At 43.5% G+C, this 25,495-nt stretch overlaps 1 protein-coding gene across 1 annotated transcript; it reads right to left on the reverse strand.

The window, feature by feature from the left end:
* Nucleotides 1–654: 654 nt before the first annotated feature.
* On the reverse strand, nt 655–21,406 carry LOC143039823 (atypical kinase COQ8B, mitochondrial-like). The gene is made up of 7 exons (XM_076210072.1): nt 21,362–21,406; nt 17,052–17,270; nt 16,819–16,944; nt 14,325–14,544; nt 13,299–13,414; nt 11,704–11,886; nt 655–996 (listed from the first exon to the last, which is right to left on the reverse strand). Exons 1-7 carry the CDS (start codon nt 21,404–21,406, stop codon nt 655–657), a joined length of 1,251 nt encoding a protein of 416 aa, XP_076066187.1.
* Nucleotides 21,407–25,495: the final 4,089 nt, after the last annotated feature.

Here is a 25,495-nt window from a genome sequence, read left to right on the forward strand (position 1 = left end):
CTTGGATTCAACACCAGAACAAGACCAGCGTTAATATTAGTTGGCAAACATTCAGGAAAAAGATAAAAGCCTCATTAACAACATGTGTGTGATGCCTGTAGGAACCCATATCTCACACAAAAGTAGAAATACCTGGGCTGTACAGTATATTGCCTTCTAGCCAATCATGGTAGACTCACCTCTCAAAATATAAATGATTGTGATTTTTCCTATATCGGCTGTATACACCCCATATACAAGACGAGTAATATAACCCCAGTCATATAACCCACTTCCTCACTCACTGTCCACCACAAGCATCAAACGCCGACTCAGCATCACGAGGTCCAATGCAACACACAAATCGCTGACCCATCAATCTTTAGCAGCGCGACCACCAGGCAACACACACACACACACACACACACACACACACACACACGAACGCACACTTATAAGTGCAGTCGACCACCAACTCACAACATTGTTGAACAACACAATAACAACGAGCTTTTCCCCCTTGGAAATATTATATAATAAATAAATGGGATGTAATCAATAATTAGTATAAGAATACTGGTTGTGGGAGACCAAATACTCCCATTGAAAACAATGTAAATATAATTGCTGGGACCTGGAAATTTTGCATATCCAGCGTTTCCGGTGAATGAAACCCTAGACGCACCGGGCAGGACGGCAGTCGGTGTGATAGCAGGTGTTGTGCAAAGGTGTTATAAACAGTTGACAGTATAGAATCCAAAACACATATAACCTATGTAGTGTATTTGTGAACCAAGTGAAAGGTTTGAATAAAAACCAATGAAACTGTACTGTGAGTTTGAAGAAACCACCAGAGTTCCGTAAAATGTATCCATTCAACACCAGTTGACGATACATTACTGGTGGCTCGCGGTGGCCACAACCACGTCCCCAGAACTCGCCACAACTACCAGAAGAAAGACTATCGAAGACTCGTCCTACACACCCCTCTACACAACAGCCGGTACCTACTCCAAACTTCGCAGTAATAGAAGCGGTGGTGAAAATTACCTTTTTCTCACCACCTGGTGGCAGCCATTTTCTCAAGATATTCTCTACAAGCAAACCCACACCTTGCACAATACCTACGTTATCGCCACCGACTCCACATTATCCACCCGCCTCTAAATAAGGTAAACTAAACACCATCCTTTCAAAATACTTGGTATTTTCAATACTAGTATTAACCAACCCATCCATTCCCCTCCCTGATACTGCCTTTCTTCCTTTTTTTACGAGAACATCAACGAGGCACTACCCTCATCAAGAGATATTTCCACACACCGCTCATCTCTCCCCAGTACCCTATTTCTATGGTGACGTTACGCCCCTCTCAACGGTACAAGCCAGTATCAATAGCACGGTCAATTCCGCAACAAAGATGTCCCCACATGAGATCATTTTCGGCCAACCAATGCGCCTACCCTACCAAATATTCAACCAACCACCCCCACCCTTATACAACCTAGATAACCTCACACACTGCATCAAAAGAGGTATGCAAACCATTTACAAACAAGTTAGAACAAACTTGAAAGAAGCCCAGGAAAAGACAAAGACAAAACAACACAAACGCTCAATTCCACTTGACATAACGCTTGGTGACACTGTCATGGTCAAAGACTCAACCAGGACTAACAAACTCAGACCCAAGTTCTTAGGTCCCTTCACAGTCACAAGCTCACTCCCTAACAATGTTTTTCAACTAACAGATCCTTCCGATCACACAACCGCGACCATACATGGAGAGAAGCTGAGAAAGGTCAAACTCAACCTCGACCCAATCCCACTTCCCATCAACAACCCACCTACCACGACCACACATAACTCACCCAAACGCAAGTCTCATCCCATGACTCTGCGTCGACGCAACTAAACATGCACTCTAGCTCTCGCCCCTGAAGATGCAGGACGTCATGTATCTATCAGTGGAGGTTAAAATGGCCCATTTCCAATAAGAACTCCTTTCCGCATATCTATTGAAACTTCTCTACTTCCTTCCGACCAATATAACCTTAGCGAGAGTCAGATAAACATATCCTCATTCATTGAGACATAACCTTCATCCTCCAAAATGAAATACATCATTAATTACTCTTGACCTACACTACAGGTACTGCCATATACCTCCACAGCCCTTTCACTCTTAATCATTCTCTTTATACTGGTAATATTGACCAAAATCTGTTGCACGAAGTAAAACCTTCCATAACCTTTCAACTCCCATTCCCAATTTACTGTAAACCTAGATTAAGTTTATTCTTGTGTCTCACCCAATATCTTAAATAACATAATAATTCTTACGAGAAACTATATACATACTATGAAATAAAACAGTGCGATGTGACACACCAAACTGACCATAGAACAGTGTTTAGAAAATGACACTCCCTACAGTGATAGTGTTAAACACATGAACGCCATAACATTTAGAAAGTGATTTCAACAGTGTTATCAAATATATAGTGAAACCTTTCATATGATATTTAATATAACATGTAATCTGGTGAGACACAACGTTACACTTCTGAGACACAACATCGCTACCCTTAATTACAGTTCATGACCCCCCTTGGGACCTCAGATTCACTTCAACAACAACACCCCCATCTTCACATTTAATCCCACAGGATTTTGTGTCTCTGAAATGTTTCTCGATGTATTACCCATATGAATACTTTTGTAAACCATGTAACCTAGGTGCCGGGAGCCACCTAACCCCAGGGGGAGAGCGATATGTATACGCCCCATATACAAGACGAGTAATATAACCCCAGTCATATAACCCACTTCCTCACTCACTGTCCACCACAAGCATCAAACGCCGACTCAGCATCACGAGGTCCAATGCAACACACAAATCGCTGACCCATCAATCTTTAGCAGCGCGACCACCAGGCAACACACACACACACACACGAACGCACACTTATAAGTGCAGTCGACCACCAACTCACAACATTGTTGAACAACACAATAACAACGAGCTTTTCCCCCTTGGAAATATTATATAATAAATAAATGGGATGTAATCAATAATTAGTATAAGAATACTGGTTGTGGGAGACCAAATACTCCCATTGAAAACAATGTAAATATAATTGCTGGGACCTGGAAATTTTGCATATCCAGCGTTTCCGGTGAATGAAACCCTAGACGCACCGGGCAGGACGGCAGTCGGTGTGATAGCAGGTGTTGTGCAAAGGTGTTATAAACAGTTGACAGTATAGAATCCAAAACACATATAACCTATGTAGTGTATTTGTGAACCAAGTGAAAGGTTTGAATAAAAACCAATGAAACTGTACTGTGAGTTTGAAGAAACCACCAGAGTTCCGAAAAATGTATCCATTCAACACCAGTTGACGATACACGGCTCCTATCCAACTGTCTTCTATACCCCAAACAGGATATTCCCCAAATGTGATGTAAAGCCCTGTCACTGTTTTATATATGCCCCCTTGGTCCTTAATAAACTGCTCCAACCTAAACAGAGCCAACTGGCTCTCTCCTGATGTTTGCTCATTCCTGACCCTGTAGCCTAGAGTCACCCCTTACTACAGGACCGCCCTGCCTGCTGAGCCACCGCCGCCTCCCTTGCCTGCTGAGTCGCCAATGGGTCACTGTGACAGTTCAAAATGAACCTGACTTATGATTTTGAGCCTAAGCTCAACTTAAGTCCTGATGACCAAACATGCATGTTAAAAGTGAGGCGCCAGGTCCACGATTTCAAAATAATCACGATACTGATGGCCAAGCAATTTAAAATATTAAATGAAATGCGATGGGTCACTGACGGACTTCAAAATGAACCTGACTTACGATAAGCTCCTCCACAGTCATGATGGCCAAGCACTTTCTAGCATTTTAAAATGCTATGGTAAAATTGTCTCAACAGCTCACTGTGACTAACGACGAGATGAACATGACTTTTCCTATTCAACTTAAGCTAATCTACAGTCATGGTGGTCGAGAATTTTACCATGTTAAAATTATTTTCGACGCTCACTGTGACTTAGGACGAAATGAACATGACTTTTCCTCTTCAACTTAAGCTAATCTACAGTCATGGTGGTCGAGAATTTTACCATGTTAAAATTATTTTCGACGCTCAATGTGACTCACGTCGAAATGAACATGACTTTTCCTATTCAACTTAAGCTAATCTACAGTCATGGTGGTCGAGAATTTTACCATGTTAAAATTGTCTCAACAGCTCACTGTGACTCAGGACGAAATGAACATGACTTTTCCTATTCAACATAAGCTAATCTACAGTCATGGTGGTCGAGAATTTTACCATGTTAAAATTATTTTCGACGCTCACTGTGACTCACGACGAAATGAACATGACTTTTCCTATTCAACTTAAGCTAATCTACAGTCATGGTGGTCGAGAATTTTACCATGTTAAAATTATTTTCGACGCTCACTGTGACTCACGACGAAATGAACATATCTTTTCCAATTCAACTTAAGCTAATCTACAGTCATGGTGGTCAAGACTTTTACCATGTTAAAACTATATTCGACGCTCACTGTGACTCACGACGAAATGAACATGACTTTTCCTATTCAACTTAAGCTAATCTACAGTCATGGTGGTCGAGAATTTTACCATGTTAAAATTATTTTCGACGGTCACTGTGACTCAGGACGAAATGAATATGACCTTTACTATTCAATTTAAGCTAATCTACAGTCATGGTGGTCGAGAATTTTACCATGTTAAAATTATTTTCGACGCTCACTGTGACTCAGGACGAAATGAACATGACTTTTCCTATTCAACTTAAGCTAATCTACAATCATTGTGGTCGAGAATTTTACCATGTTAAAATTATTTTCGACATTCACTGTGACTCAGGACGAAATGAAAATGACTTTTCCTATTCAACTTAGGCTAATCTACAGTCATGGTGGTCGAGAATTTTACCATGTTAAAATTGTCTCAACAGCTTACTGTGACTCAGGACGAAATGAACATGACTTTTCCTATTCAACTGAAGCTAATCTACAGTCATGGTGGTCGAGAATTTTACCATGTTAAGATTATTTTCGACACTAACTGTGACTCACGACGAAATGAACATGACTTTTCCTATTCAACTTCAGCTAATCTACAGTCATCGTGGTCGAGAATTTTACCATGTTAAAATTATTTTCGACGCTCACTGTGACTCACGACGAAATGAACATGACTTTTCCAATTACACTTAAGCTAATCTACAGTCATCATGGTCGAGAATTTTACCATGTTAAAATTATTTTCGACGCTCACTGTGACTCAGGACGAGATGAAAATGACTTTTCCTATTCAACTTAAACTAATCTACAGTCATGGTGGTCGAGAATTTTACCATGTTAAAATTATTTTCGACGCTCACTGTGACTCACGACGAAATGAACATGACGTTTCCTATTCAACTTAAGCTAATCTACAGTCATGGTGGTCGAGAATTTTACCATGTTAAAACGATTTTCGACGCTCACTGTGACTCAGGACGAAATGAACATTACTTTTCTTATTCAACTTAAGCTAATCTACATTCATGGTGGTCGAGAATTTTACCATGTTGAAATTATTTTCGACGCTGACTGTGACTCATGACGAAATGAAGATGAATTTTCCTATTCAACTTAAGCTAATCTACAGTCATGGTGACTGTGACTCAGGACAAAATAAACATGACTTTTCCTATTCAGCTTAAGCTAATCGTCTTGGTGGTCGATAATTTTACCATGTTAAAATTATTTTCGACGCTCACTGTGACTAAGGACGAAATGAACATAACTGTTCCTATTCAACATAAGCTAATCTACAGTCATGGTGGTCGGAAATTTTGCCTTGTTAAAAAAAATTTGACGTTGACTGTGACTCAGGACGAAATGAACATGACTTTTCCTATTCAACTTCAGCTAATCTACAGTCATGGTGGTCGAGAATTTTACCATGATAAAATTGTCTCAACAGCTCACTGTGACCCAGGACGAAATGAACATGACTTTTCCGATTCAACTTAAGCTAATCTACAGTCATGGTGGTCGAGAATTGTACCATGTTAAAATTATTTTCGACGCTCAATGTGACTTAGGACGAAATGAACATGACTTTTCCTATTCAACTTAAGCTAATTCACAGTCATGGTGACTGTGACTCAGGACGAAATGAACATGACTTTTCCTATTCAACTGAAGCTAATCTACAGTCATGGTGGTCGAGAATTTTACCATGTTAAAATCATTTTCGACGGTCACTGTGACTCAGGACGAAATGAACATGACTTTTCCTATTCAACTTAAGCTAATCTACAGTCATGGTGGTCGAGAATTTTACCATGTTAAAATTATTTTCGACGGTCACTGTGACTCACGACGAAATGAACATGACTTTTCCTATTCAACTTAAGCTAATCTACAGTCATGGTGGTCGAGAATTTTACCATGTTAAAATTATTTTCGACGCTCACTGTGACTCACGACGAAATGAAGATGACTTTTCCTATTCAACTTAAGCTAATCTACAGACATGGTGGTCGATAATTTTACCATGTTAAAATTATTTTCGACGCTCAATGTGACTCACGACGAAATGAACATGACTTTTCCTATTCAACTTAAGCTAATCTACAGTCATGGTTGTCAAGAATTTTACCATGTTAAAATTATTTTTGACGATCACTGTGACTCACGACGAAATGAACATGACCTTTCCTATTCAACTTAAGCTAATCTACAGTCATGGTGGTCGAGAATTTTACCATGATAAAATTATTTTCGACTCTCACTGTGACTCAGGACGAAATGAACATGACTTTTCCTATTCAACTTATGCTAAGCTACAGTCATGGTGGTCGAGAATTTTACTATGTTAAAAGTATTTTCGACGCTCACTGTGACTCACGACGACATGAAGATGACTTTTCCAATTCAACTTAAGCTAATCTACAGTCATGGTCGTCGAGAATTTTACCATGTTAAATTTATTTTCGACGCTCACTGTGACTCAGGACAAAATGAACATGACTTTTCCTATTCAACTTAGGCTAATCTACAGTCATGGTGGTCGAGAATTTTACCATGTTAAAATTCGTTTCAACGCTCACTGTGAGTCACGACGATATGAACATGAGATTTTTTGGGTTTTGGGTCATTTTGGTCACTTTCTCCGATTTACCCGCCATCTCACCCACAGGTCGAGGGCGGTTAGGGCTGCCGTGGAGTCCAATTTGACACCACTCAGGCCAACGTTATGGGTGCCAGAGGCCAAAAGGTGATTACTGGTTGAAAAGGCCCAAATTTGGAGGGGTGCCACTGCCACGCCCTTGGACTCAGGCTGCTCATGTTTACCTTGCTGTGCAATTTAACCGATTCTCTCCCTGTGGGTCAAGGTTGGAGCAAATCGGTCACCTTCGAATTTTACCATGTTAAAATTCGTTTCAACGCTCACTGTGAGTCACGACGATATGAACATGAGATTTTTTGGATTTTGGGTCATTTTGGTCACATGCTCCGATTTACCCGCCATCTCACCCACAGGTCGAGGGCGGCTAGGGCTGCCGTGGAGTCCAATTTGACTCCACTCAAGCCAACGGTATGGGTGCCAGAGGCCAAAAGGTGATTACTGGGTGAAAAGGCCCAAATTTGGAGGGATGCCACTGCCATGCCCTTGGACTCAGGGCATGTTTACCTTGCTGTGCACTTTGACCGACTCTCTCCCTGTGGGGCAGGTTTGGACCAAATCGGTCACCCTCGAATTTTCGGCTATATTCATGGGGTTTTGAGATTTTTTGGATTTTGGGTCATTTTGGTCACTTGCTCCGATTTACCCGCCATTTCACCCACAGGTCGAGGGTGGCTACGGCTGCCGTGGAGTCCAATTTGACACCACTCAGGCCAACGGTATGGGTGCCAGATGGCAAAAGGTGATTACTGGGTGAAAAGGCCCAAAGTTGGAGGGGTGCCACTGCCACGCCCTTGGACTCAGGCTGCTCATGTTTACCTTGCTGTGCATTTTGACCGACTCTCTCCCTGTGGGGCAAGTTAGGATCAAATCGGTCACCTTCGAATTTTCGGCTATATTCATGGGGTTAATCCTTTGAGATTTTTTTGGATTTTCGGTCATTTTTGTCACTTGCTCCGATTTACCCCATGAATTAAGCCGAAAATTCGAAGGTCGCCTATTTGGTCCAAACTTGCCCCACAGGGAGAGAGTCGGTCAAAGTGCACAGCAAGGTAAGCATGAGCAGCCTGAGTCCAAGGGCGTGGCAGTGGCACCCCTCGAAATTTAGGCCTTTTCACCCAGTAATCACCTTTTGGCCTCTGGCACCCATACCGTTGGCCTGAGTAGTGTCAAATTGGACTCCACGGCAGCCCTAGCCGCCATCGACCTGTGGGTGAGATGGCGGGTAAATCGGAGCTAGTGACCAAATGACCCAAAATCCAAAAAATCCATGAATCTGGCCGAAAATTCGAGGGTGACCGATTTGATCCAAACTTGCCCCAGAGGGAGAGAGTCGGTCAAAGTGCACAGCAAGGTAAACATGAGCAGCCTGAGTCCAAGGGCGTGACAGTCGCACCCCTCCAAATTTGGGCCTTTTCACCCAGTAATCACCTTTTGGCCTCTGGCACCCATACCGTTGGCCTGAGTGGTGTCAAATTGGACTCCACGGCAGCCCTAGCCGCCATCGACCTGTGGGTGAGATGGCGGGTAAATCGGACCAAGTGACGAATATGACTCAAAATCCAAAATATCTCAAAGGATATAGCCGAAAATTCGAGGGTAACCGATTTGGTCCAAACCTGCCCCACAGGGAGAGAGTCGGTCAGGCGTGGCAGTGGCACCCCTCCAAATTTGGGCCTTTTCACCCCATGAATTTAGCCGAAAATTCGAAGGTCGCCTATTTGGTCCAAACTTGCCCCCATACCGTTGGCCTGAGTAGTGTCAAGTTAGACTCCACGGCAGCCGTAGCCGCCCTCGACCTGTGGGTGAGATGGCGGGTTAATCGGAACAAGTGACCAAAATGACCCAAAATCCAAAAATTCGAAGGTACCGATTTGGTCCAAACTTGACCCAAAATCCAAAAAATCTCAAAGGATCAAACCCCATGAATTTAGCCGAAAATTCGAAGGTGACCGATTTGGTCCAAACTTGCCTCACAGGGAGAGAATCGGTCAAAGTGCACAGCAAGGTAAGCATGAGGAGCCTAAGTCCAAGGGCGTGGCAGTGGCACCCCTCGAAATTTGGTCCCTATCAACCAGTAATCATCTTTTGGCCTCTGGTACCCATACCGTTGGCCTGAGTGGTGTCAAATTGGACTCCACGGCAGCCCTAGCCGCCCTCGACCTGTGGGTGAGATGGCGGGTAAATCGGAGCAAGTGACCAAAATGACCCAAAATCCAAAAAATCTCAAAGGATTAACCCCATGAATTTAGCCGAAAATTCGAAGGTGACCGATTTGGTCCAAACTTGCCCCACAGGGAGAGAATCGGTCAAAGTGCACAGCAAGGTAAGCATGAGGAGCCTAAGTCCAAGGGCGTGGCAGTGGCACCCCTCGAAATTTGGTCCCTATCAACCAGTAATCATCTTTTGGCCTCTGGTACCCATACCGTTGGCCTGAGTGGTGTCAACTTGGACTCCACGGCAGCCGTAGCCGCCCTCGACCTGTGGGTGAGATGGCGGGTAAATCGGAGCAAGTGACGAAAATGACCCAAAATCCAAAAAATCTCAAAACCCCATGAATTTATCCGAAATTCGAAGGTGACCGATGTGGTCCAATCTTACCCCATAGGGAGAGAGTCGGTCAACGGTATGGGTGCCAGAGGCCAAAAGGTGATTGCTGGGTGAAAAGGCCAAAATTTGGAGGGGTGCCACTGCCACGCCCTTGGACTCAGGCTGCTCATGCTTACCTTGCTGTGCACGTTGATCGACCCTCTCCCTATGGGGTAGGTTTGGACAAAATCGGTCACCTTCGAATTTCGGCTAAATTCATGGAGTTAATCATATGAGATTTTTTGGATTTTGGGTTATTTTCGTCACTTGCTCCGATTTACCCGCCATCTCACCCACACGTCGAGGGCTGCTACGGCTGCCGTGGAGTCCAAGTTGACACCACTCAGGCCAACGGTATGGGTGCCAGAGGCCATAAGGTGATTACTGGTTGAAAGGGACCAAATGTGAGGGGTGCCACTGCCACGCCCTTGGACTTATGCTCCTCATGCTTACCTTGCTGTGCACTTTGACCGACTCTCTCCCTATGGGTCAAGTTTGGACCAAATCGGTCACCTTCGAATTTTCGGCTAAATTCATGGGGTTTGATCCTTTGAGATTTTTTGGATTTTTTGTCATTTTGGTCACTTGCTCCGCTTTACCCGCCATCTCACCCACAGGTATAGGGCGGCTAGGGCTGCCGTGGAGTCCAATTTGACACCACTCAGGCCAACGGTATGGGTGCCAGAGGCCAAAAGGTGATTACTGGGTGAAAAGGCCCAAATTTGGAGGGGTGCCACTGCCACGCCCTTGGATTCAGGCTGCTCATGTTTACCTTGCTGTGCACTTTGACCGACTCTCTCCCTGTGGGGTAAGTTTCGATCAAATCTGTCTCTTCGAATTTTCGGCTAAATTCATGGATTTTTTGGATTTTGGGTCATTTGGGTCACCTGCTCCGATTTACCCGCCATCTCACCCACAGGTCGAAGGTGGCTACGGCTGCCGTGGAGTCCAATTTGACACCACTCAGGCCAACGGTATGGGTGCCAGAGGCTAAAAGGTGATTACTGGGTGAAAAGGCCCAAATTTGGAGGGGTGCCACTGCCACGCCCTTGAACTCAGTTTGCTGATGTTTACCTTGCTGTGCACGTTGACCGACTCTCTCCCTATGGGGCAAGTTTGGACCAAATCGGTCACCTTCGAATTTCGGCTAAATTCATGAGATTTTTTGGATTTTGGGTCATTTTGGTCACTTGCTCCGATCTACCCGCCATCTCATCTTAGGGTTCTGGTTGGAAATCTCCTCCAAGACACTCTTATGCCTTGACTTCTCATAGGATAAGTATACAGAAAGCAGGACACCTAGTCCTATTACTCTGTCCCACTTTGTTGCCTTTAATGACTCTCACAGAATTGTTTCCTCCCCTTGACCACTAGGGGAAAAGAAATGGTATACACAAAGTGGTAAAGGACAGTTTTAAGGGAACAGCATAAAGGAGAAACAGTTGTAGTACAAAAGTAGCATCATTCCTCTAGAAGTAGAGATTTTACTCAAACACAGACAAAAGATGTGTGACTCTAGTCTATACCCAAAACAGATCCTAAAGTATAAACTGCACACTTTGCTAATTTTCTAATTTCATCAAATATCACTCAAGAAACATTACACCCAACAAACATTACAGATCAAGAGGAATACACTTTAAAAGAAACTTTAGAAGAAGAAGAAAAAAAAAGGATCCTAGGATGACAATAAATACAACTAGAACCTAATGAACACATATGTGGATGGGCCAAGAAAAATATGCATATGGTGAGCACATATAAAATGTTGGTGTTTGAATGAATGGTGATTGGACCATTTTACTTGCCCACTCTTAATTTAATTCAATTTCCAAGACTTGTGCATCAAATACAGCAGAACAACATGAAACCTAATCAATATTTAAGATGAATAAGGAATATGATAAACTTACCTGATGAGTATCAGCATTATAAAAGAAATTTGCCCAGTTGGGGTCTGTTTGCATAAATCCAAACTGAAAGAGCTCCATCAGACATAAACGTAGAACTTGTTCAGAGACAAAATTCCTGGTCTCCTGATCCATATCCACACACTTATCCACTGCTACCCCTTCAATCAGCTTTGTTGTGAAGACCTGCCACAAACAATATCAAAATATAGTACAATGCTTGAAGCAAAAAATCATGTACAGTTAAAACCAATGTGGAGATTTCTACATTCCAAAGCTAATTTCATTTTGCAAAACATGTTTCTAAATTCCCAATCTGTAATTAGCTAACTACATTAAAAAGTAATTAGTACATAAACAACAGTCATTTAACTGAGAATTCTTGTCACAGGATCCAATGATGGGTTCCTGCTTGTGATGGTCCTATAAGACAGACACTGGATAAATTCCTCTCCCTTGTTGTCTTCATTTTCTATTAGTATCCCTTAACCTTTTGAATATGATGATGCCATCATGAGCCACAAGTGGGGTATACAAGAATGCCGGCATAGACTTTCTGATTATATTTACTTTGTAGTTGTAGAGTGACCCCCGTATTCTGTGAACAGGCTTGATCACGTTTTCTGTGAAGTTATATCTATTCAGGGTGAAAGAGTGACTATAACTTCAGTGATTTTATATTTTGTAATACACGTATTGTGATGCATCATCATACATCAGGTAACTTGGTGTGCCCATGAGTATTTGACTTGTATTGAAGGGGTCAACTCCAATTCGATAGAGATTGCAACTATCATCCAATTCTAACAACTCTGACCGACATTCCTCCTTTTACAAGAAGAGCTGACCTCCTACCAGCGTCTACATCGTGGGACCACCCCCCAACCCCAAGAGTTGGGGGCCAAACGGCAGCAACCAGCCCTGGCCTAGGACTGCTCGGACAGAGTCTAGGGAACGACAACAACAACAACACAAACAACCTCATCTACCAATATGTAATTTGTTAGAAGAAAGGGATGGGGGGGGGGAGCTAGGATCCAGGTGGGTAACACTTTGTTGACCTGGTCAGCTACCAAATCCTCAGTACTTCTCCAATGTACCTGTTGAATACAATGATCCTATGTATGTATGACTTGTATTGAAGAGGGTAGCCATGTCATATTTTAAGTGCTGTAATGGCATACAAGTTGAAAGAAGGGTTTTACTTTCTTCCAAAAAACTTCTCTTTACTGTGATACACCCATGGGCTAGACCTGGTTTGATTATGGAGGGTCATGTCTGGAGTATTGACTTCATAACTCTTATGCGGTCAATATTTTGGGGAAATTAGTGACATTCCTATGGGCCACAGTCACAACATTCTTTTAAAATTAATTTGAGGAAAAAATTCAAATAAAATAAAATACTGTCACCTTTTCATGTTGCATTCGATAAATCTTTCCTTTTTTCACCCTTATGACTCCATTTCTTTGGTGCAGTACTGTCCCCAGGGACAATAACATCATTGGCAATTATGAAATGCTACAGTAATTAAGGAGGGAAGGTTCTGGAATACAGAAGTCTGATTTTGAGTGAGGGGTCATGTTAAACAGTCTCACCTGTTTAGTGCTGAGTTCATCAATCACTTCTGGTACATAAAACTCAGGGTAAGGTTGAACCAACTCCTTGAATCTCTTTGTGCATCTATACTCCCGTTCATAATCACACTCCCAGGCTAGTTAAAAAAAATGGGAAGAAAACAAAGAAGACTTTTAACCAAGTAGATTAACCTTGTGTTTCACTTTTAAGCAGACATAAGTGGAGTACATCTGGGGTGAAGACCAAGGAGATACATGGATGGGGTGGAAAGAGTCTTGGTTGCACATAGTGTCATTAAAGCAAAGAAGAATGCAACAGGTAAGGAATGTGTGGAGAGAAGTTGCAAAAAGATGAAGGGATGATGCAGCCCAAAGGGATGTTGGCAGTGGCAACGGCAGTGGTACTGGTGTGGTGGTGTGGCATAGTGTGGCTTACTATGGGGGGTAAACAGGTTTATCTGCTGGCTCCTATGACAAATGAACAGTGTGTCTGTACACTACATTTGACTCACACGGTGTGTCATGAGGAAAGAGTGATCTTCACCCCCAATGCTAGTACCAACCCTTGAGAGACTTTGTTATTCAATGCAACCATCCTGACATCTTAGCTTTTACTACTTCAGGAAGCCTTTTATGAAATCAAATAGTTTATCTCTAAACTCCAATATGTTGCAATTTCCATAATTGTTTGTCAGGTATGTTGTCAAATACCTTCTCGTCTGAGAACACACAATTCACCCAGCCCTCATTCTCTTGCAATGCATCATCCACTCCCAACTCTGATCTTAAGGGAATTAACATACATGATCTTCTAGTTCTAAAACCACATTGACTGACTACCATGTTCATCTCTTCAAAGTACTTCACCCACCAATATTTCACAATTCTCTCATGCAATTTTACTATCATGGTGGTCTGCAACACTTGCCTGTAAGTGAGTGGTATCTCCTAATTTCCTCCTTAATTTCCAAATACCTTCATCTCACTTTTTATTTTATATTTCTTTTATATATAATAAATTCAGAGACAGACAGTAAGTAGCCTTACCTTCAGGTAAAATGTTGGCTACTCGTGTGCTTATTAGATTATTTATGTCACTCTCAATGCCATCAGCAACTCCTAGGTACTGGATCTTCATTGCTACTTGTTGTCCATCTCCCAAGGTTGCTAAATGTACTTGCCCAAGGGAGGCAGCAGCAAATGGGTGGTCATCAAAAGAGCTAACTCTCGTTCTCCAATCAGGGCTAAACTCCTTAACCAGAGCATTCTGTAATTCAAGGTATAAACAAGGATAAACGAGATTAGTAGAGCCTGTGTTAGAGTTAGAAATGGAGAGAATGAGTGGTTTGAGGTAAAGGTGAGACAGGCTGTTCATTTTATACATGGATGGGGGTGCCAGGGGTAAATGTAAGAGTAATGGGCCAGGGATTGTAGATGGTTAGAGATAAGCCAGCTTTTATTTGCTGATGACACTGTGAATGTGGCAGGATCAGAGGAGGGATTAAAAAAGTTAGTGACGGAGTTTGGGAAGGTGTGCAAAAGAAGGAAGTTGTAGATAAATGTGGGTAAAAATAAGGTGATGAGATGTACAAGGGGAGAGGATGACAGCAAACTGGAAGTGAGTATTAAGTGAGACTGGAAGAAATGGATATTTTTAGATACTTGGATGCGAATGTGGCGGGAAAGGGAGGAGTGGAGGTGGAGATAGGATGTAGATTGAAAGAAGCAAGTAAATGCCTTGGGGGATTAAAAAAGTGTAGTGAGAAATAGACATTTGGGAATGGATGCTAAGAGGAGTGTATGAAGGGGTGATTGTACTGAGACCACTGTATGGGGCAGAAACATGGAACATAAGAGATGAAGAGTTTTAATATGTTTGAGATGAGGTGCCTGAGAAGTATGGTAATGGTTACTAGGCTGCATAGAGTGAGAAATGAGGAGGTGACGACGAGAACAGGGGTGGAAAGGAAGTTGGGAGTTAGGTTGATGAAAGACTATTGGGATGGTTTGGACATATGGAAAGAATGCGTGAAGAAAGATTAGTAAAAGAGGTGTGGAAGGGATTGAACATGAGGGAATAACCAAGGATGAGAAGGATGGATGGGGTAAAAGGGGCAATGGGAAAAAGGGGAATGTCTGTTGGGGAAAGAAGGGAGAAGACAGAAAATAGGAGTGAGTGGAGAATGATTGTGTATGGATGATGCTGTGACGCATGGAAGGGAGTGTGTGGGGGATGGGGGGGAGAGGAAGTATGATTTCTCCCTGTCTTCTCTTTTTCTGCACAAAGGGATGGAGAGGGGGGGTCGCTGATTTAATGAAGCAGCCTTGCTGTGGATGTGCTGTGTCTTGCTACATTGCTTTTGACCCAGGCAGTGGGCAAGATGCAGAGATGACCCACTATCCAGGAGGAACCAAGAAAAGAGGGAGGGCAGGGTGACAAATGGGAGTGGAGTTTGTGGGAATGGAATGGGTGGGAGTGGATTTATGCCTTTGACTTTGGCTACTTCCCTTGTAAGGGGGAAAAAGCCATTGGTATATGTATGTAAATATCAAACAAGGAGCAGGTGTTATGTATCAATGGCCAGTAAACCAACTTCAGCTGTCAGGCCCTGTGGAGTTGGTGTTGCTTGATGTATTGCTTCTGACCAAAGTAGTGGTCAGGGGTCAGGGGTGGCCCTTCACTTACAAGGAGCTAATATAAAAAGGACAAGAAATAGATGTTGGATGAGTGTGGAACAGGTGAGGGGTGAGTGCATACTTTGTCTGGCCAGCCCCTTTACGAGGGTATGTACCATATTTATGAAACAGAAGGTTCACATTTTTCAAAAAAAAAAAAAAATTGCCCTTTATCTTATATGTGAAGTCAAAGCCTCTAATAGGCTAAATTGTCTCAAATGCTTGGTACTGTAAGCTATAATCTTACCCCAGATGGTCACTTCTACCAAGCCTGACTCCATAATAACAGTAGTCAAACAAAATTATTATCATTATAGTCCTTTTCACTAATATATACAAAATGTTTACTATACTAGTGATTCCACTCTCCCTGAAAGGACAGAGTCAACTTGGCCAGACTGAGGTGTGACCATCCAGCTCTTCTAAGCTACTGGAAGAGGCTGGATGACCATATTGCAGATAACTGTCTAGGATGCAACACTTCACCCCACACCATACAACACACTATGGAAGATTGAGATTTATGGGAAAACCCCGTTCCTGCTATGGCATTACTCAGGGAGACAGGACTGCTTGGCCAGACAGTCTCGGGAATGAAAACAACAACAATACATGAACTCAAATCTATGATAATTAGTTGGAACTGTACGTGAATTTGAAGCTAGTTATGATAAACTGTAGAGTAGGAGATGGGACACAACTAGAGCTGCTTCTTTCCTGTACAATACAATTAGGTACATGCAATTAAGAAAATATTCAGATCACAATGCAAGCAACTGACAACTCCTTATGCCACCACACCCATCCACCCCAGACATCAGCCTTACAAAGAAATCCCTCATATAATAAGTAAAAATCACAATACCTCAAGCTGCCAAGCTGGCATGAAGTCTGCAGACTGACGAACCCTTTCAAAAATCTTCTGAAGCTGTGGATTAATTAGTGCATTGTCCTGTATACTAAGCATTTGCCCAAGTTTCAAAAGCAGCACCTGTGTAAAGAAATACACTCATCTTGTTTCACACTAAGATTTGATCCAAACAAGTTTAAGTATTCCTTATTCCCATTGAAACTAAGACACAGAAACATACCTCTAACTCGACAAAGTGTATCTACAATACGCTTGGCATTTGCTTCAGTGAGGAATGGGGAGGCATCTAACAATGATCCTGAACCTTTGCCATCTCTGTAGCCAAGTGTACGACGAGTCATCTCAGCAACAGTTCCAGCACCCAAACTTGCTGCTAAGCCGCCAAAAGTCCTCAATCTTCCAATTCTGGAGTGGGGCACCTTTTGTGCCTGTGCATTTTTAGCCAGCTGTGGAAATGAGGCAGAGGCACAAATATTTACACAAAACCTACCCATTCTCTCTAATCTGAAACTATGAAATGTAAACAGCATCAGTTTAACTAACCAATGCTTAAATCTACTTAAGAGTTCTATTTATAAAGACGGGTGTTTAAACAAAATTTATTGTGTAGTGTTCCTGTAGTATATACCTGTATGTACTACAAGTAGTGTTCCTGTAGTATATACCTGTATGTACTACAAGTACTGGGGTATTGGCTGCTTGTTATTGTGGCAAAGTAGTATGCAGTTGATACTTTAGGGTCTATATGGGGCGCCCCTACGGACCAGAGCCACACATCATTTTGTCTACGATAGAGGAAAACTCTGTTCATAGAGAAATTATGACACTTTTATACTACGACTGTCCCTCCGTTATGCTGTCCCCCCAACCCCTTGTTGCTGTCCTGTACCATTTCTCTGAGTATTCTTTTTCTGTGGTGTGGGAATTCCCTGTGGTGGGGGAAAAGAATACTGCCACCAAGTATTCCCACTTGGATTGTAAGAGGCGAGAAGAAAGGGACGGGGATTGGGACTAGGCATCCTTCTCCTTGTAGCCCCACAGGGGACATTCCTAAACAAAAAAGAGAAGGCATAAGAGGGTCTGGGAGTTTTCGGACCAGCACCCTAAGGTTTGGGTCTTTTAATGTGCGTGGATGTGGTACAGATGAGAGTAAAAGGGAAGAGATAGGTAGTATGTTTGTGAGAAGAAAGATGGATGTGTTGGCTTTGAGTGAAACTAAGTTGAAAGGGAAGGGTGAGTGTAAGTTTGGGAGTGTAAGTGGGAGGTTATCAGGAGTGAAGAGAGGGCGAGGGAGGGAAGGGGTGGCTATTCTAGTAAGTGAAGAGATAGGTAAACAGGCAGTGGAGTGGAAGGAGGTTTCCTCAAGGATAATGTGGATGAAGGTGAAACTGGGAAAGGAGATGTGGGTCTTTGTAAGTGCATATGGGCCTGGCAGTGAGAAGAGTGTAGAAGAAAGGGAGGCCTTTTGGATAGATTTAAATGAGTGTATAGAGGATTTAGGAAGAAATGTCAATGTAATAGTACTGGGAGACCTTAATGCTAGGGTAGGAAATGGTCCAATCGATGGAGTGGTTGGGAAATGTGGAGTTCCAGGAAAGAATCGTAGTGGAGAGTTGATGGTGGAAATGTGTCTAAAAAGAAAGTTGATGATAGCAAATACAGTGTTTCGGAAGAAAGTCAAGCATAAGTACACATGGGAGAGGGTGGTGGAGGGAAGGGTGGTAGATAGAGCGCTAATGGATTATGTAGTGGTAAATAGGATTATGATAGGAAGAGTTAAGGGGAGAGGGTGGGGGAATATCAGATCATTTTTTGGTGGAAGGTAAGTTGAGAGTGGAGGATAGATGGAGAAAGAGGAAAGGGACAAAATGTAGGGAGGTTCCTAGAGTGAACTCTTTGAATGAAAAGGAAAAGGAGAAGGAGTACAAAAAGAAGCTGAAGGAGGAGTGGGAGGGAGTAAAAGATACAGTGGAGCTGGGTGTGGAGGAGAAATGGGGATGGTTTAAGGAGGGAGTCATAAAATGTGCAAGGATGGTGTGTGGAACAAGAAGGACAGGGGGAAATAGAAGAAAGGGTAGTGCATGGTGGGATGAGGAAACAAAAAAGGTTGTAGAAGAGAAGAAGCGAGCTTTCACAGATTGGTTACAAAATAGGACGAGGGAGTCATATGAGAGGTACAAAGAAAAGAAAAGAGAAAGCAAAAGGTAAAGGAGGCAAAGAGGAGAGCAGATGCGAAATGGGGTAAGAGTATGACAGAAAATTTTGAAAGTAATAAAAAGATGTTTTGGAAAGAAATTAAGAGAGGAAGAGGAGGCGAATCAAGTAGAGAAGAAAAGGTAAAAGGTGCAGATGGAGAGATGATAATGGAAGAGAAGGCAGTAAGGGGAAGATGGGCAGAATATTCTAGGGAGTTGCTAAATGTGAAGGAGGATAGGGAGGGAAAGATAGCTGCAGTGGGAAATGCTAAGAAAATGTGAGAGTGATGAGTGAGGAGAATGGAGGAGAAATAAGGAAGGATGAGGTGAAGGCAGTTGTTAAGATGATGAAAGCAGGTAAGGCACCTGGTCTGGATGGATGCCATGCAGAATGTCTGAAAAAGGGAGGTACAGTGATGGTGGACTGGTTGGTGAGGTTATCTAATGTTTGCTGGAGAGAGGGTAGAGTGCCGGAGGACTGGAGGAGTGCCTGTATAGTTCCTCTTTACAAGGGAAAAGGGGACAAGTGTGAATGTAGTAGTTTCAGAGGGATTAGCTTGTTAAGTGTAGTTGGGAAGGCTTATGGGAGGATCTTGATCGAGAGGATTAGGAGAGGAACAGAGGGAGTAATTGGTGAGGAACAGTGTGGATTTAGGACAGGAAGAGGTTGTGTAGATCAGATTTTTGTGGTAAGACAGATATGTGAGAAAGCTATAGGAAAGGGGAAGGATGTTTTTTGGGCTTTTATGGATCTGGAAAAGGCTTACGACAGGGTAGACAGAAAGGCACTGTGGGAGGTTATGCAGATATACGGGATAGGAAGAAAGCTTCTGGGAGCTCTCAAGAGTTTTTATGGGAGTAGTAGACCTTGTGTCAGGATTGGAAATGGAGAGAGTGAGTGGTTCGAGGTAAAGGTGGGACTTTGTCAAGGATGCGTTATGTCGCCCTGGCTGTTCAACTTATACATGGATGGGCTGGTGCGAGAGGTAAATGCAAGGGTAGTGGGCAAGGGATTGGAGATGGTTAAAGAAAATGGAGAATAGTGGGAGGTGAGCCAGCTGTTGTTTGCGGATGACACTGCGCTTGTGGCAGGATCGGAGGAAGGATTGAGGAAGTTGGTGGCAGAGTTTGGGAGAGTATACGATAGAAGAAAGCTTAAGATAAATGTGGGTAAAAGTAAGGTGATAAGATGTACAAGGGGTGAAAGTGGCAGTAGACTGGAAGTGAGCATTAAGGGAGAGCAACTGGAGGAAGTGGATAGTTTTAGATACTTGGGTGCAAATGTGGCAGGAAAAGGTGGAGTGAAGGTGGAGGTAGAATGTAGATTGAGAGAAGCGAGTAAATGCCTTGGTGGATTAAAAAGTGTAATGAGGAATAGACATTTGGGAATGGATGCTAAGAGGAGCCTGTATGAAGGAGTGATTGTGCCAACAGCACTGTATGGGGCAGAAATATGGAACATAAGAGAAGAAGAGAGAAGGAGTTTGAATGTGTTTGAGATGAGGTGTCTGAGAAGTATGATGGGGGTTACTAGGCTAGATAGAGTGAGAAATGAGGAGGTGAGGAGGAGAACAGGGGTGGAAAAGGAGCTGGGAGATAGGGTTGATGAAAGAATATTAGGATGGTTTGGACACATGGAAAGAATGAGTGAAGAAAGACTAGTAAAAGAAGTACGGACGGCAGATGTGGAGGGAGTGAACATGAGGGGACGTCCTAGGATGAGGTGGATGGATGGGGTGAATGGAGAATGGTTGTATATGGATGATGTTGTGATTGCATGAGGTGGAATGGGCGGGGGGATGGGGGGTGAGGTAGTATGTGTGAGCAAAATTTGACACAGCCCGAAGGGATTTCTCCCCATCCTCTCCTTTTATGCAATGGGGGGACAGAGAGAGGGGGTCGCCGATTTAATGAAGCGGCCTTGCTGTGGATGTGCTGTGTCTTGCGACACTGCTTCTGACCCAGGGCAGTGGACAAGGTGCAGGGATGACCCATCATCCAGGAGGTGCTCAGATGGGAGGGAGGGTGGAGGGGTGTGGAGAGTATTCAGGGATGGAATGGGTGGAAATTATTTTGTGCCTTTCCCTTTTTGGCTACCTCCCTTGTAAGGGGGAAAAAGCCTTGGTATATGTATGTACTTGGGAAGTGCACACCTTTGTGATATTTCAATACAAAATTAAGTGTTAATTTTGTCAGTTAAAGTACATCAATGTAATATCTGTTTTTCTCGGCAGAAATCAATAACAAAAGGCCTTGATAAAAGCAATACACTACCAAATGGACCTGCGATATATGAGCTTCGAGATGCCATGTTTGTATCATCTGTCCAGTTCCATACATACCCTACCTAAGATGACCCTGATGACCTCTAGGGATGCTACATGCATACCCCATAGGAGGTTAGGTTATACTGGAGCAATTTATTAAACTTCTGTTACTTCATCTTCCACAACAAATGAAAACAAACATGGCATCTCAAAGCTTGCCAATGTTCAAGTTGTTGCTGTTGTATTGCTTTAGGCAACGTTTTTCATCATTGATTTCTGTCAATAAAATTGTATATTATATTGATATGTCATAATTTACAAAATTAATATTTAGTTTTTTGTAGCCCTATTGTTTAGGTATGCAATTCTTTAGATTTACCAAATTTGATATGTAAGATCTCTAGGATTGTTCTTTAATTTGTATTTCTAACTGATTCATATTTTCACTGTTTTGACAGTGTGGAATATTTGGTATATTATGGTAATTATTAAAAGGAGTTCATAGTATAGTTTTAATGTACGGTACGAACTGGTTAGAGGTACGGCAGCCATACTCTGAATTTCCATGGCTAGAAGTATGACACACTTCTGCCCATAATTGAACTGAGTTCCACTTCTGTGACTCTGTCCACCTCAAGATAGAAATTCAAAATGGCTGAAGCTGATGAGCTGCTCAAGGTGAAATTTGAAGTTAATTCCGAATTTATTTCATTTGAAGAGTTGCAAAATGCAGTTCAAACCTATGAACAAGAACATTATTGTAAGCTGTTTGGTAATTTAGGATAATAGGTTTGGTTAGGTTAGGTTCATAGCCAACCATAATAGTGAATATGACAGAACTGATACAATTCGCAATTATGATCAGCTATGAATTCAGCAGTAACCTTGCATTTGTTTATGATCAGAATGCCATACTCTTAACCATGAAAATTCAGAGTATGGCAGCCATACCTACATCCTGCAAGTTTAACATATTCATGTGGATAAAGAATTACTTACTGAGAAGAGAGTGGGATAAGGGTCTGAAGTGCTCCTCCATTGCTCAGGGCACTCTGTCACTCAGGTCATAGTAATGTTTTTTATTACTCAATTTATGTTGCTGTTGTTGTTTTTTAAGTATTTTGGAGTATTAATGGTGGTGATAGTAATTAATTTTGCTGTGTTTAATGTCAGTGAGTTGGGATTACAATTCAAATCACTACAGCACATAACTAATTTAAAAAATATATAAATGGCACTGTCACAATTTTTGAAATTGTGACACCCGGCTCGCTGTCCTTCATTCCCATTTTCTCGTCTGATCCCTCACCGTTTCAGCCTTCATTCCCTATACTCGGGGGAATTTCCAGAGTCCTTAAGACTTCTAGTAGCTACATCCTGTCCTTTCTCCTCCTCGTTATCCTCTTCATCTGTCATGTCATTTTTGACAATCAATTTCAGTGCCTTAACGAAGGGAGAGACTTCTAATTATCTAGAAACACCCCCCCCCTTTTGATTTGTGTTCTCAGAGCCAAGCTCAACGGTTTTCGCGCCAAACACACCCCCTCCCCCCCCTGCGCGCTGCCACATATTTGTTTAAGCTAGGCAATTAGAATAATTAGGATTGTGTCTAACCCGCTCGTGAACAGTGTCTACCTCAAGGAACAATTGCAACTGTGTCACCTCCCACATGAACATTATTCGTAGTACTCTTCACAACTAGGGACGAAGACGTAGAACTATTGGCAACGTCGGAAGCCGGCTAGCGGACATCGTGACCTGACCTACCGCAGGACACAAGCAGTCTAAGCATCGAGTTCGAAAAAGGAGGTCAGACCGCTCGATCTCGGAAGAACAAGCGTGTCCTTTCCTCCCTCATGTGACTGTTGGGGTTTTATATCCTCGTGAGCAAATCGAGTGTCGATTATTTGGGTATAAACCCCTCAAGCAAAAACTCTGAGTGTAGTGCGATTGACCGGGAATACGCCGATGAAGTGACTTACAACCCCCATCACAGCGCGCCCAGGCCGTCCACCCCCCGCCCCCACCAAACGAAGCGGCGCCGATCGAAGCTCAGCAGGAGATCATGCTAATTGAAGACGTCTCCACAAGCAAGACACTTATTAAGTACTCATTCATTAACAATTTCTTAAGCTAGGAACGCGCGCAGGGAATAGATAGGATGTATGTATGAAATCCAACTGTTAAAACCCTTATTTAATCAAGATATATTTCTAGTGTTTAATTATTTAAATTCATTAAAACTCACAATAGGAGTTCTGGGTTTCATTAGCCTAGGACGGTTCACTTAATGAGTTGTCCCATCATACCCCTCCCCCCTCTTTGATTTACTCACGCTTGCCTTGGCGGGAAGGCGAGTGGTCCCGAGATGTGATACAAATCGACTGGACTTCGGTTCCCCAACTGCAGCTATCTTCCCCCTCCCTTCATCAATCACTTAAGGTGCGTGTTACCCACACCACCTCATCTACCACCTTCTTCCACTGTCCAGGAATTTGCATCAGGCACTTTTTCAAATTCACTCCACCATCACCGTTTACATACCATGACCTTGTTGACGGCATATCCCCAATGACTTATCCTCATTGACAGACCTTTCTTAATTTTTCAGTGGCAACTAGAAATTTCATCAATTTGCTGCCAGTGTCAACCAGTTATTTATTACCAGCAGCATCTTTCCAAACATCATCTTGTTGCCATGAGATTCAAAAGATGACAAGGTAAGTACACTGATGAATTTCATTATGTGAATAATGATAATAGTAGTAATAATTATGTACATATGTACCAAAAGGGCCTTTCCATATCTTGACAATATAACTATCGCTGGCCACACTCAAGATGAACACGATCGTAATGTACAATACTTTCTTGAAGCCGCGGCTGCGACTGCGGCTGCGGCTGCGGCTGCGGCTGCGGCTGCGGCTGCGGCTTCGGCTCTGGGCGCCTTCTGCTGTTGAAGACGGCGACAGCGACAGCTCCGGACAGCGGTGGCGGCTGGAGGCAGCGTTATCGGCAGGTCTGGGCTACGGCTGGTGGCGGCGGGAGCCAACAGGCAGTGTGGTCGGGCGACTACGACAGCTCATAGCGGTTGGAGACTACGTTAGTAGCAAGTCAGGGCGGCGGCTGGGGGTGGCATGCCGGTGCGGGACATGCAGCGGCGACTCAGCAGGCGGTCCGGGACAGGCAAAAGTGACAATGACAGCTGGAAGCGCCGGTAGCTGCTAGAGGCAGCGTTGTTGGCAGGCAGGACGGTCCGGGACTGGCGGCGGTGCTGAGTAGTGTCGTTTCATGGCGGTGTCCGCTGTGAGGGCAGCGACTGGTAGAGGCACGCCTCTCCAAGGAACAATGAGACAGCGGGCGGGCAGAAGTTTGCCATTCCAGGAGAACAGTCTGGCGGGCCGCGGTCGGGCAGAGGTTCGCCTCCCCAGGGAACAGTGAAGCGGCGGCCGGGTAGAGGTTCGCTTCCCCAGGGACCAGTGGGGCGGCGGCCGGGCAGAGGTTCGCCTCCCTAGGGAACAGTGAGGGCACGGGTAGAGCCAGCGGCGGGAGGACCCCTTGGTGGGGGCGACGGTGGCAGCAGTGGGGACACTAGGGCCACTGGCGGCGGTGACGGCTGGCCTCGCTGCTAGGAGCGTCGTCCTGGGCTGCTACGACGGCTGGCCTCTCTGCAGTGGGCGTCGTCCTGGGCTGCTACGACGGCTGGCCTCTCTGCAGTGGGCGTCGTCCTGGGCTGCTGTGACAGCTGGCCTCTATGCTAGGGGCGTCGTCCTGGGCTGCTGCGATGGCTGGACTCAAAGCTAGGGGCGTCGTCCTCTGCTGCAGTGGAGATGACAAGGATGTCCAATCTCCAACTCCAGGTTCGCCCTTTTAAGTGGTATGTTACCACACAATGGTGAACGGTGATCGTTCGGAAGAGAAGGAATTTAGAAAACTAATTCTCTCAGGACTTTTTTTATTGCAAATACAATGCGACTGTAGCTGAATGAAGCTGCTGTCTTTGCAGCGAAATACAAGAAGATCATATTTCACATTTAGGAGCACTGCACAATTTAGTTCATAAATTGAAAATTTAACTATACAGAATATTACTACAGTTATATATATATTTACACATTAATATGAGGGACATAATCACATAATTACTAGTTCCAGTGTGTGCCAATAATTGATACAGGAAATTATGGTGAGAAGATATAGAAAACGAAT

The sequence above is a fragment of the Oratosquilla oratoria genome, chromosome 27 (genome assembly GCF_046742065.1).
Source record: "Oratosquilla oratoria isolate Oo_2021 chromosome 27, ASM4674206v1, whole genome shotgun sequence".
Taxonomy (NCBI): domain Eukaryota; kingdom Metazoa; phylum Arthropoda; class Malacostraca; order Stomatopoda; family Squillidae; genus Oratosquilla; species Oratosquilla oratoria.

Bases quoted from the DNA above. Each gene is read 5' to 3' on its own strand.
- LOC143039823 (XM_076210072.1), bottom strand. From the start codon at position 21,406: ATGCATGTAGCATCCCTAGAGGTCATCAGGGTCATCTTAGGTAGG. The intron at 14,545-16,818 runs GTATTGTGATTT...CTTGAATTACAG, and splicing joins TGCCAGCTTGGCAGCTTGAG to AATGCTCTGGTTAAGGAGTT. The intron at 997-11,703 runs GTAAGTTTATCA...ATTACTGCGAAG, and splicing joins ATAATGCTGATACTCATCAG to TTTGGAGTAGGTACCGGCTG.